This window comes from Musa acuminata, chromosome BXJ2-9 (assembly GCF_036884655.1).
Source record: "Musa acuminata AAA Group cultivar baxijiao chromosome BXJ2-9, Cavendish_Baxijiao_AAA, whole genome shotgun sequence".
NCBI lineage: Eukaryota > Viridiplantae > Streptophyta > Magnoliopsida > Zingiberales > Musaceae > Musa > Musa acuminata.
Genome location: NC_088346.1, coordinates 3,338,762 through 3,351,531, shown reverse-complemented (window position 1 = coordinate 3,351,531; position 12,770 = coordinate 3,338,762). Strand labels below are relative to the sequence as shown.

Sequence of the window (12,770 nt, the reverse complement as noted above, 5' to 3'; positions counted from 1 at the left end):
GATAAATAAGTGAGTTGAACGTATTTTCAAAATGATAGGAGATGTAAGAGATCATATAGAAAAGCATGATGATGCAATTAATAGATTGCAAGGTGAATCACAGCATGAGAGACAACTAGCTTTTGTCAATGATGAATATGATGGTGCAAATGGCTTGGATGATAACCTAAGTTACTCTAATTGGTTAAGATGTTTTCATAGTGTGGATAGAAACATAGGTAGCATCAAAATGAAAATTCCTCATTTTTAAGGGAAGAATAATCCAGATGTTTATTCAGAGTGGGAACGAAAAGTAAAGCTAATGTTTGAATGTTACAACTACTCCGAAAAGAAAAAAGTAAAATTAGCTACAGTTGAATTTTATGATTATGCTATTATTTGGTGGGATCAATTGTGTGAAGACAAGTGTAGAAATGATAGAAGGCACATGGAGACTTGGTTGGAGATGAAACAAATCATGAGAAGGAGATTTGTCTCTAGTCATTACTTTAGGGATTTGCATCAATGAGTGTTGATGAATATCACAAGGAGATAAAGATAGTCATGACAAGAACTAATATGGAGGAAGATCGTGATGCCACCATGGCTCGATTCTTGAGTGGATTAAATAAAAACATTGCTTATCTTATGAAGTTGCAACACTATGTGGAGATTGATGATATGGTGAATGTGGGCATGAAGATTGAGAGACAACTCAAAAGAAAAAGCATAATGTACGATTCAAAACCTTATTGGGGTTCTACCTTTTGAAAATCAAATTGGAGTAAAAAGGATGATAAACTCATTGTTAAGCCTAAAATTGATGAAACTAAAGGCAAAAATGAATTAAGCAGTAAAGGTAAAAGTAAGAATCAACATAATCAAACTAGAGGTATTATGTATTTTAGGTGCCTTAGTCATGGACATGTGGCACGTGATTGTCCTAATAAGAGATAGATGATCATGAGAGATGGGATTGTGGAACTGAAAGTGAGAGAAAGGATGATGATGACATTCCAGAGGATGCTAGTACTGAAAAGTTAATTGTTCAATGCATACTTAGTTTGTAAAATAAAAATGATGAACATGATGAACAATATAAAAAACTATTTCATACTCATTGTTTGATTGCTAACAAGTTATGTAATGTGATTATTGATAGTGGAAGTTGTATAAATATATTAGATACCTTGCTCGTGGAGAAACTAAAATTACCTACTATCAAACATAAAAAATCTTACAAGTTACAATGGTTGAATGATAGTATAGTAAAGGTCAATTGACAGACAAGTAGTATTTGAACTTCATGATTGGGTTTGGGTATACTTGAGGAAGGAAATATTTCCTAACCAAATGATGTCTAAACTAATGCCAAGAGGAGATCGTTTATTTCGTATCCTTAAAAAAAAATCAATGACAATACATACAAACTGGAACTATCACGTGAGTATGACAATTTTAGTGTGAACCTTTAATGTTTCAAATTTATTTTTGCTTGATATAAGTGATGAAGGTGTTGATTTGAGGACGAATCATTTTGAGAAAATGGGGAATGATATGAACCAACAAATTGATCACAGTCAAAGACCCTTTAACTATTCATGGAGGACTAATGATAAGAGCTAAGGTTAAAAAGATGAAAAAAATCTTAACTTATTTATTAGAAGTCATTTGAAAGAAACAAGTTGGTCACGACTTGATCAAGGTTCTATGGATGCAATGAGAACCTAAAATGGTTAACATGATTTAAATAAGTCCAAATCATAAAGAGAAAGTCCAGCGTTGAGAAAATGACAAATTTTAACCTATTTTGAAGAAAAAGATCATTTAACCATGTTAGATCATGTTAGGAATTATGAACTTATTAATGAATGATATACTTTTAATCATTTAAATAAGTTCAAGGTATATTTATAAATGAGCTACATTTATGAATTGAAATATGAATGTCGTTTAATGCATTTAATAGATTCATTCCCTTTGTATTTGGCCTTTGCACTATATAAACGATATTGACTCCATTTGTAACCAAACAATTCAAAAGAATAATCATCTTTCAATATCGGTAAGTGTTTTATTTTTAAACTTTTACGTGAACTTTCAAACTTTTCAAGTTTTTCTACTCACGGTGTTCAAAATCTATAAATATTTTCTTTTCTTTTCAACTTATCAAACTTCTTGCTTCGTGATGTTTTAAGGAAATAGTTTCTCTTACTTCCATTATTATTCTTTTTATTGATAAGATGATTAGAATAGTTTATCTTACTTTAATCTTGAACAATTTATCTTGTTTCAATTTGTTGGAGGATGTTAATTTGCATTCTATATATATCGTAGTTCTTTAGCTATCAATGTGAATGGTTTGAAAAGTTAACGAAAGAAAGAAATAAGATTTTGAGATTCTAAATTATTTTCGATCGATATTCTAATCTTTTTAATCCTAGCCTTCAACTTGATTGGGTACAACCGCAACATGTTCGGCCCAACCTCATCATCGTGCATCAAGATTGATTTGAATCAGGAGGCCAACCTCGATGACAATCTGATTTGACGATCTGTAATACGTTCTACGCCGTCCAATCTCACCCAAACGGAATATGATCCTGATTTTATCTATTAGCATCTTAACTATCAATTTCTCCCCAAGTCGGTAACCCGATTCGATTCTACCTTATACGAGCCACAGATTCCAAATACTCCCATCCATCGGAAGGGAAATCCATCATCATAACCAACCGGATGGATCTTGACAGTTCCAACCGATGCGTGTGTTGCGGTAACCATAGCTCACGGATCAGACGGTCATCAATGCTTTCCCGACTCGAAACGCAACAAGATGGCGCCACGCGTCAAATCCACTTGTTTGGAAAAACCAACGAATGCTCGGTGATCATATAAGTAACCGACGGATCAAAGACTGCCAATTAGCGTACACCGCCAGAATACAGTCGGCACTCGGGGTAAGTGACAAACGACCTCACTGGGCTCCACCTTTTTGTGTGACGTGGCATGAAGCAGGACAGAGTTTCTCCTGGGGTATAAATTGGAGTGTTTTCGCCAGGTGCGCTTTTGGCAAAACCAAATTCGAAACCCGAGACCTAGAAATGGGCAAAACCGAGGGAGTTTTCGACTGCGATGCAATTTGCAATTTACCAAGCAACCCTTTCTCCCGTTCATCGAACGGCCACCATCGGTGTCCATCAAGAATCCAACGGCTGGGATCACTCATCTCTTCCAACAAGCATTCCGGGGAAAATCACGTATGGGCAAATCAGGAAATACGCAATTCCACTTTGTTGGCCATTGAGGAAAGCGGACTGTGTCCAAGGTTAAATAAGAAAGGAGGCCATATAAGGCAAAAGAAATGGCGGGTCGGTTTCAAAGCCTCAACTTCCGTCTTCTATTCCGAAACTAACCCTCCTCGGACGGTCAAATTACCTCCGTCCATCACGTGACGGCGACACGTCCTCGAGATCTTACGCGTTGCCGACGTCTAATCCCGAAAGGGCGCGATTCCTGTCATCCGACGGCTGCTACGGGTGCTTGATGAGTTGTCGTGATCTCGGCCGTCAAGTTGTGGAACCGCCATTGCGAAGGACTGACGGAAGCAGTTAACCGAGAGAGGCGATGCCGTTAACTAAAGGCGGTGTCGCTTCCTTGAATCGGCGAGTGCGCTCGACATGTGCGAACAGCGAAGTGATTATTGCCCCGCTCGGTTTGGACTTGCGCATATAAGTCTCCATGCTCTAATGACACGCGTCAATATCGGCTCGGTTCGATGGGAAAAGAACGATGATGATATCATTCGCATCAATATATATCTGCGGCCTCCCGATCTAAAAGGAGCACTGACGCCGTTGGAGGAGTACATAGAGGGACGAAGGGGAGAAGCGCCGCTCTGTCGTTTTATCTCCCTACCCTTGAGGTAATACAATGGTTGTTACGGTAGAAAGAGATCCCTAGGGTTTGCCTGTTTCTTTCGATTATTTGCGAGATTCTACAGATTTCTACCTGGTAGAATAGTTTCTTCCTCTAGGGTTTAGTTGTTTCCATCTCAATTCCTTCTCACATTTCGATCTCATGTTGATGGGTTGAAGCATCTTGTTGCTGACTTCAAGCAGTCGCTCGTGAGGTCCTTCTAGTTTAAGTGTTTCGTTGTGTTTATTGCTGCATATTACTTAGGTTTTGTTCGATGTGTGGTAAGTTGGTACTAACCTGCTTACTTGCTTGTCTGATATTTTCTGGAGGTTCTTGGAGAATATTAGCGGCTTTTTTGAGACCATATAATGCATGTTGCATTTTAGTTCGCCCTCGAAGTTCCCCTTCTTTCTAGCTGTAAAGACAAAAGCCTTTTCGTACTTCTTTTTCATTTTGTGTTTATTTTTGTTCATTTGGTGCATTAACCCTCTTTTAAGACATGGAGCTTCTGTCCACTGAGCCGCTGTTTTCCTATACTTGATGCGGTCTCGAACTGCTCAAGAAGTTGTGGCATCTTTTACGTTCCGAATCTGCGATTCTTATTTTGCCTTAAACGTTAATTAGAAATTTTAGTGGTAAAGATGCACGGCATATTTTGGAGCTTTTGTTGAGTATTATTTTTATGGTAAAGATGCGTGGATGGCATGTATATCAATTATATTAATGCAGTTGATTGAGATGTTTCAAATGATGCCACTTATATTTTTAGTTAAGGCTTTCTGTTCTGATCGCAGAAGCTACTCTTATTTTGTCTTGGAAAGTCAGAGTTGTTTTTACATGGCAATTTTCTGGCTATCTGTGAGTTGTACCAAGCTCTGTTCTTGAGTGACTTTGAACTTTTTGTATATTTTGCTGAAGTCTGTAGCTGCAGTTGCTGTATAAATTGGAACCTTATTATGTGTATGATATATTTATGAATGTTATGAAGCCAACTATACACTAATGTATTTGTCTTTTCAGAATTACCCAGGCCAACTTGTAGAAATCGACTTTAAGTATCTTCTTATTGCTTTGATGTTTCTTATTTGAAGCTCTAAGTTTGTATTTGCTATTTTGTGACGTTTTTCATTGAATAGACGGGTGCTCAACTTCAGTTGTATCAAATTCGTTTGCAATGATAATTTTGGAGTTCTTTGTGTTCTAATTTTGCTTTTTATGTGATTATTTATTATTGTGAACTATGTAGGTTCACTTGTTGAATTTATTCTGTATATCTTTGTAGTAACATATTTGGTCTGTACCCTGGTCTGAAGCATCATCTGTTTTTTATCCATTATATTTGTGCATTCTTCGTGGAGCATTTTTACATGTTGATTCTTTTCTTAATCTTATGTATTTGCAGTTTCTCTCTCCGACTCCCTGGTCCTTGGAGTATTCTGTGTTTCTCTCATGTCTAAACTGATATATCTTCTCAATTTTCCTTTTGTCAGACTGGTGATATAAGAGATGGAGTCCGGATTTGATTCAGAAGCCACTGAAGATCTGCCTCCTCCTCCTCCCATACCTCCAAATGTTACCCCAATTAAAGTTGATCCTGAGGGAAGTTTGCCTCCAAAAAAGGCAACGAAGCCTAGTAGGGTACCAATGCCTAGACCGGGGCTTGGAAAGAAAGGCCAAGTGGTCCCGCTTTTGACAAACCATTTTAAAGTTTCTGTTCGGAATGTGGATGATTATTTCTATCACTACAGTGTAGGTTCTGGTTTGCCTTTTATTTCTGTTAGCATTACTGCAAAACTTTAATTTGGAACACAGTGTGTGTATAATTCTTTTTTCTCATTTTGACAAATAGGTTTTATTAAAATATGAAGATGATAGGCCTGTTGAAGGGAAGGGTATTGGTAGAAGGGTGATAGATAAACTGCATCAGACTTATGACATTGATCTAGGAAACAAAGACTTTGCATATGATGGAGAAAAGAGTCTATTCACACTCGGTGCTCTTCCTCAAGTCAAAAATGAGTTCACTGTTGTACTCGAGGATGTATCCTCAGCTAGGTATAGGTTTATTTTTTGTTTTGTGTGCCCTTTTCTTATGTTATCATGAACTGTCTGTATTGTTTTGTGTGACGTGAGATCAAGGAAATTGAAATGCATTCCTTTTCCTACTTAGAACCACTGGCAATGGGAGCCCACGTGGGAATGACAGTCCTGGTGAAAGTGATTGCAAGCGTGTAAGACGCCCCTACAGAATAAAGACTTTTAAAGTTGAGCTGAATTTTGCTGCTAAGATTCCTATGAAATCAATTGCAATGGCTTTGAAAGGCTATGAAAGTGAGAATTCCCAAGAAGCCTTGCGGGTTCTTGATATTATTTTACGACAGCATGCAGCAAAGCAGTATGTCGTTATCCTTAATCAAACTCATCATTGACATTTCTCACTTAAGGATTTTAACATCCAAAACCATTTCTGTTACCTGACATTTTTTCTTGAGATTGTCATCTTTTCTAGGGGATGTCTTCTTGTTCGACAGTCATTTTTCCAGAACAATCCAAGAAACTTTACTGACATTGGAGGTGGCGTCCTAGGATGTCGTGGTTTTCATTCTAGCTTTAGAACCTCACAAGGTGGCCTGTCGTTAAACATTGGTATGTTGTGACATCTTTCTCTGAGATTGTTTTCTCTTGCATGCTTTATGTTGCGTTAACCATTGTATTTCTGGTGTGAGCATCATTGTATTTCTGGTGTATGTAGATGTTTCAACGACCATGATTGTTAAGCCAGGTCCAGTTGTCCAATTCCTTATTGACAACCAAAATGTCAAGGATCCATATCATCTTGACTGGACAAAGGTAAGTTTAAAGTAATGGTAACAACGGCAAGTTTGATTTAGAAGTATACCAGGTCAAGGATCTTTTCTAGATCTATTTTCAGTCTTATAGTTGCTGATGTTTATCTTATTATAGGGTTATTTTTGCTTTACAGGCTAAACGGGTTCTTAAAAATTTGAGGATCGTGACCCGCCATAGTAATCAAGAGTTTAAGATTGTTGGTTTGAGTGAACTGCCTTGTAATGAACTAAGGTAATTTTGGTTGTACACAGTGTTTTATTAGATTTCACAGCCATAGTTAAAAGCATTAGTAGCTTTGAGAACCAACTCCTGAAGAATTGTAAAATTAGGCAGTTCTACAAATGTGGGTCATCAGTTTTTTGCTTTTCTGGATATGCCCACTTTCATTTTAGGATTATAGTTTCTATTTAAATATTAGTGTTAGTGGTAGGTTTGTGAAATTTTGGTCCAGTTAATATTGTTAGATATTTTTTTCTTACACTATTCTCGATTTTCCACTGCAGATTCAATTTCAAGCAGAGAAATGGGAGGGATGGGAATGGGGATTCTGATACAATAGAAATAACTGTTTTTGACTATTTCACAAAGTATCGGAACATACCTTTGAGCTTCTCTGCCACACTTCCATGCATCAATGTTGGAAAACCAAAGCGTCCAACTTATGTGCCTATTGAGGTTTGTGGAGTTAAACATCTTAGGGCAGAGCCTTTTTAGCTTATAATTCTAACAAAATTTTGGTACCCAGCTTTGCAGCCTTGTATCGTTGCAAAGATATACAAAGGCCTTATCTACTTTCCAACGTTCTTCCCTTGTGGAGAAATCTAGGCAAAAGCCTCAAGAAAGAATGAGTGTTCTGACTGAGGTTGTGTATTTTCTCTTATGATGCCTCTTTGTTGTCATTTGTCTACGTCCTCTCTTCTCATGCCTATTACATCAATGTCAGGCTTTAAAGTTCAACAACTATGATGCTGATCCGATGTTACGAGCCTGTGGTGTCACCATAAGTGCAGGTTTTACTCAGGTTGAAGGCAGAGTTTTGCAACCTCCAAAGGTGGATTCAACATTCTTGTATGCAACGTTCAGTTATTATATTTCATAAATCAAACTACATTCAATCAAAATTACTTTATGCTGCAGTTGAGAGTTGGTAATGGGGAAGATTTCATGCCATCTAGAGGAAGGTGGAATTTTAACCACAAGGTTGTGTTTCTTTGTCTTGTTTACTTCAATATCTATGTGCTTGACCAGGTGATTGAGTTTTGTATTTTCTGCAGAAATTGGTTGAGCCCATCGAGATCAGCCGATGGGCTGTTGTCACTTTCTCAGCTAGATGTGATATCGGGTCACTTATAAGAGACCTAATCAAGTGTTCGAATATGAAGGGCATTGTATGTTATCTGTTTACTTTGTGCTTTTATGATAAATCTTTTAACTGGTTCTAAGAATCTTGCTTTTTAGGTCATGAAAGAACCATTCGATGTGATCGAGGAAAATCCTTCAGTGAGAAGGGTGCCACCTGTTGCAAGGGTGGATGATATGTTCCAACAGATAAAGAAAAAACTTCCTGGGGCCCCACAATTTCTTCTCTGTCTTCTACCAGAGAGAAAGAATTCAGATATTTATGGTTAATGTCTTTTTTCCTTTTTATTGTCTACTTGTATATGACTTTACTAGAACGCTTTGGTAATGTATAGGTCCATGGAAGAGGAAATGCCTTGCTGAATTTGGAATCGTTACACAATGCATTGCCCCTACAAGAGTGAATGACCAATATCTTACCAATGTGCTTTTGAAAATCAATGCAAAGGTAGAATTGTCGGAGCATTAACATCCTCGTCTTGTTTATCATGTTTATTTATTTAACAGTCTGTTTTTCTTTGAAACAGTTAGGTGGGATAAATTCCTTTTTGAACATTGAAAGATCACAAGCTATTCCTTTGGTTTCAAATACCCCAACAATAATATTAGGAATGGATGTTTCACATGGCTCTCCTGGACAGTCTGATATTCCATCGATTGCTGCGGTATACTTGTTGACTAATGCTTTAGTGTTTTTTCTCGCTTTACAACTAAATCCACGGTCGTTTCCAGCTCTTATTTATAACATTTGATTTGAATGTTTGGTAAGGTTGTGAGTTCAAGACAGTGGCCTTCTATTTCTCGTTATAGAGCTTCCGTGCGGTCCCAATCGCCGAAGCTTGAAATGATTGACTCACTGTTTAAGCCTGTTGGTGACAAAAATGATGAAGGCATAATCCGGTATAGTTTTTTGGATTATATTCACAATGTTTTTTTTCGTTTAAAGTATGTAACAACTTAGGACTCTTGTATAATTTCTTGTTATAAGAAATTATTTTCTTTTCTATCTTCTGGTAGTCATTTGTTCTCTTTTTTTTGGGTTGTTGACTTTTTGTTTTGATTTATGCACTAAAGTGGTTTAGTTCTTTTGTTATTACTCAGTGAATTGCTGATTGATTTCTACACCAGTTCTGGAAAGAGAAAGCCAGAGAACATTATTATTTTTAGGTATGCTATTTAACTGTATCTTGTAGTAACATGCACAGATTTTGTTTTTAATTTTTTTATAGACATTAATTGTTTAGCTTGTTTGTTTCATGAATCTGATTGTTTTGATGCTTTTTTGTTATATTTTTTCAGTAGATTTTCACAATTGAATGTATATGAATTGAGTCTGAAGGTTAAGTATTTACATTTCCAGGGATGGTGTTAGCGAATCACAGTTTGTTCAGGTTCTGAACATTGAGTTGGATCAAATTATTGAGGTATCTTAAAACAATTTTATGATAACTAATAACTTATATGCATTCGATGTCCCTAGCTAGGAAGCATTTGTGACTCATGAATCATCCATTGTGCTTATATTGCAGTTTCTTTTTGTTGTAGGCTTGCAAGTTTCTCGATGAGCAGTGGTTTCCAAAGTTTACATTAATAATTGCCCAGAAAAATCATCATACTAAATTCTTCCAGCCTAAATCACCTGATAATGTTCAACCAGGTAAGCTTCTGTAATTTTAGCTGCATTAGCTTTTTATATCTTGTTCTTATAATGTGTCAATTTTCTGGGTTGAAATGGCTTGTTTTTTATTCTAAAGATGCTTGTGACTTGGGATACTTCAATCTGACATATCTACACTTGCAGGCACGGTTGTCGACAGCAAAATTTGTCATCCTAGAAATTATGACTTTTACATGTGCTCGCATGCCGGGATGATTGTAAGCTTTTTGCAACTTGAGTGAAGTCTTAATCCTGTATCTTTGTTACAATTTAACCTACTCTCATTTTCTTCTAGTTGGTGATTAGACCCGTTTGTATTTTTATGACTTTGGTCAATGTCATGCTCATGGATCAAATATGCTCTGCTTATTCCTTTTCTTTATAATCGCTTTCTTCTTTCAGGGTACCACTAGACCCACTCATTACCATGTTTTGCTGGACGAGATTGAGTTCTCGGCTGATGATCTGCAGGAGCTTGTGCATTCACTTTCCTATGTGTAAGAATCTGTTTTCTAGGTGATTTGGTATTAAATATAAGACTGTGCATTGCGATTGATATTGTGAAATTGTTTGAAACATTTGCAGCTATCAAAGGAGCACAACTGCAATTTCTGTTGGTAAGGCACATAGATATTTTTGACCTTCACATAAGGTTGAACTCCACTTATGCAATAACTTGTGCTGTGTCCATTCATATTCTTGTTTTCTAGCATATTCTTTCCTCCACCCGCCCTAATTGTTGCTTATAATTTACTGCTTTTAAATTATTGAATTTTATCTTTCATGTTGCGATTGTTTTTAGACTTCTAGATATCTTAGCCAAAGACATCAATTTTCTTATTTGACATATGTTTTGTATCAGTTGCTCCTATATGCTATGCCCATCTGGCTGCATCACAATTGGGTCAATTTGTCAAGTTTGATGACATGTCCGACACATCGTCTAGCCATGGTGGACATACATCTGCAGCAAGTGTACCTGTGCCAGAGTTACCGAGGCTGCATCAGAATGTGAGCAGCTCAATGTTCTTCTGCTGATGCCTTGAATATCTCCTGAGATCCATTTTTGTGTGCTGTGGCGGATCAGAGACGAGTAACACTCACTGTATATATGGAAGCTTCCTCAACTAATTGTCTTGATGTTTTTGCCGCCTAAAGCACGCAGCTATCAAGAATGACTGCCTTGTGCGAACAAACACTGTTACTTTTGACGTCAAAGCTCATACTTGAAAGCCACTGTGCTTCAGTTATTTTCAGATTGTTATTAACATATAGAATCTTTTTCGTTGGTAGTAGCATCTTTCCAAGATTACTGCCCAGAGGAAGATGCTGTCAGCTTATTGGAGATTTTTTGCTATGCTGCACTTGTGTTCTTGGCTGACAATTATTTTGTAAGTGACAGATGAACCTAAGCATTTGAAAAGGCAAGGGCAAAACCAGTGTCTGTCTGCAGTGGATATGAGCGATGCTTGATGTGTCCCTTTCTGGGGCGCTTGAATGCACTGGGTTAAATATGATATTGTGGTAGTTTTTCAGTGTATTCAACAGTCCAAGCAATATCGTCCAATCCAGTTGAGTTATAGCTATATTCTATTCAAATACTTTAGTAGTTCGATTTCTTTGAAGAAAAATCTTATTTGCTAAATGAATTATTGTTACTTCTTGACTACTGGTTGCATGTTACAGGAGCGGCAATAAAGGCCTGAGAAGAGCTCACCTCTTTAGATTTCATGTGTTCTCCATGGTTGAACATTTGGATCCGACAATATGCGTGACCGAGTCCGTTCAATCGTGCATAACTTTAATCAATGAAGGTAACTGTCTAACACAGGAATAGTCTGTTCTTTAGCTATGTCCGGTTCAATCTTATTATGTGAAACGCACACTATTCGGGACCTCATCACATAATGTTAGTACATCCGAGCAAGATTTGGAACAATTTTTCTTGTGCACTGCAGCTAAACTTGGTATGGTATAGTCATAATTCGGTAGCTGTTCACTTGGCTTTTTGTTAGATGAAGGCACAATGGAGAATTTTCTGACCCCCCGATATCATTTTCTTCGACCAGCGATTGAAGAGCATGAAACACAAGCAAATCATTAACACCACCTCCATTCTGCATAACATATCGCACCTCCAACTGGAAAAGGTAACACCCACCATGCATTTTACCTAGGCTGGCAGACTGTGTGACCTTCAAAATTTTCTTATCATTGCCGTAAATCATTGTAACTATCGGTCGTCAACAAAGATTCTAGTAAGAGTCGTGAGACACTCTTGTGCTAATATTACGGACTTAACCATGATTACCTAGGTCCTAAAGCATCATTGTGCCAATATTACGAACTTAACTTGATTAGTTTGAAAGAGAGCGACAAAAAAGTCTCGACGTCTCGCGAAGAGAACAGTTTTACAAGAAATTCAACAAAGACTGTAGAAGACAAATGGACAATTGTAAGTCCGCAAACGATTGCTCACTATGTGTCAAGTGCAATGGTAAATTTCGATAGGTTTAATGTGTGAACTTATGAAATCCAATCAACATTCAACACTACCCCAAACCCTCATCGAGCTAGGTGCCACCTAGGGGGTTCTAGCATGTTGAGATGGCTGATGTTTTACATTGCATCGTAGCCTATAAAAGCCAAGTCATGGCACATGCAGACTAGGCTATTTTAGGATAGCTTTGCTTATTTTGGTGAGACATTACTCGACAACGCTACAAACTATTCCTGCTTAGATTTGAAGTAAAAACACACAAAACCTAGGCAAAACATATTGCTAAACATATGTACAAGCACACAAAAGTAACGAATGGTCTGTTAATGAAGATGTTGCGAATGTGCGATGACTGTTCATGAGATTCTTCCCCACTTAAACTGTCGACGCTCTCATCGACGCTTGCTGGTAAGCTTTGATGCTTGCTTCTTCTTGTTGCAAAGCATCTTAAGGCTCCCAATTGGCTTATGTTCAGAGAAGCTTTCGTCGCTTCACCAAATACTCGGT

The 12,770-nt window shown here is 37.4% G+C and overlaps 1 protein-coding gene across 3 annotated transcripts; it reads left to right on the top strand.

Annotated features, from left to right (window-relative positions):
* Positions 1 to 3,778: 3,778 nt before the first annotated feature.
* LOC135622548 (protein argonaute 4B-like) lies at positions 3,779 to 11,127 on the top strand. 3 transcript variants are annotated; one of them, XM_065124488.1, is made up of 23 exons: positions 3,779 to 3,904; positions 5,388 to 5,646; positions 5,747 to 5,952; positions 6,068 to 6,292; positions 6,407 to 6,543; positions 6,650 to 6,747; positions 6,881 to 6,978; positions 7,251 to 7,422; positions 7,493 to 7,609; positions 7,691 to 7,798; positions 7,885 to 7,947; positions 8,022 to 8,135; positions 8,206 to 8,371; positions 8,442 to 8,554; positions 8,634 to 8,771; positions 8,876 to 9,006; positions 9,208 to 9,273; positions 9,467 to 9,530; positions 9,652 to 9,763; positions 9,908 to 9,981; positions 10,166 to 10,260; positions 10,349 to 10,380; positions 10,626 to 11,127. In XM_065124488.1, exons 2-23 carry the CDS (start codon positions 5,404 to 5,406, stop codon positions 10,799 to 10,801), a joined length of 2,748 nt encoding a protein of 915 aa, XP_064980560.1. In that variant the 5' UTR covers positions 3,779 to 3,904; positions 5,388 to 5,403; the 3' UTR covers positions 10,802 to 11,127. The 3 variants fall into 3 exon arrangements, with proteins under 3 accessions (XP_064980560.1, XP_064980559.1, XP_064980561.1); XM_065124487.1 differs by lacking the exon at positions 3,779 to 3,904 and adding an exon at positions 3,911 to 4,111; XM_065124489.1 differs by lacking the exon at positions 3,779 to 3,904 and adding an exon at positions 3,923 to 3,993.
* Positions 11,128 to 12,770: the final 1,643 nt, after the last annotated feature.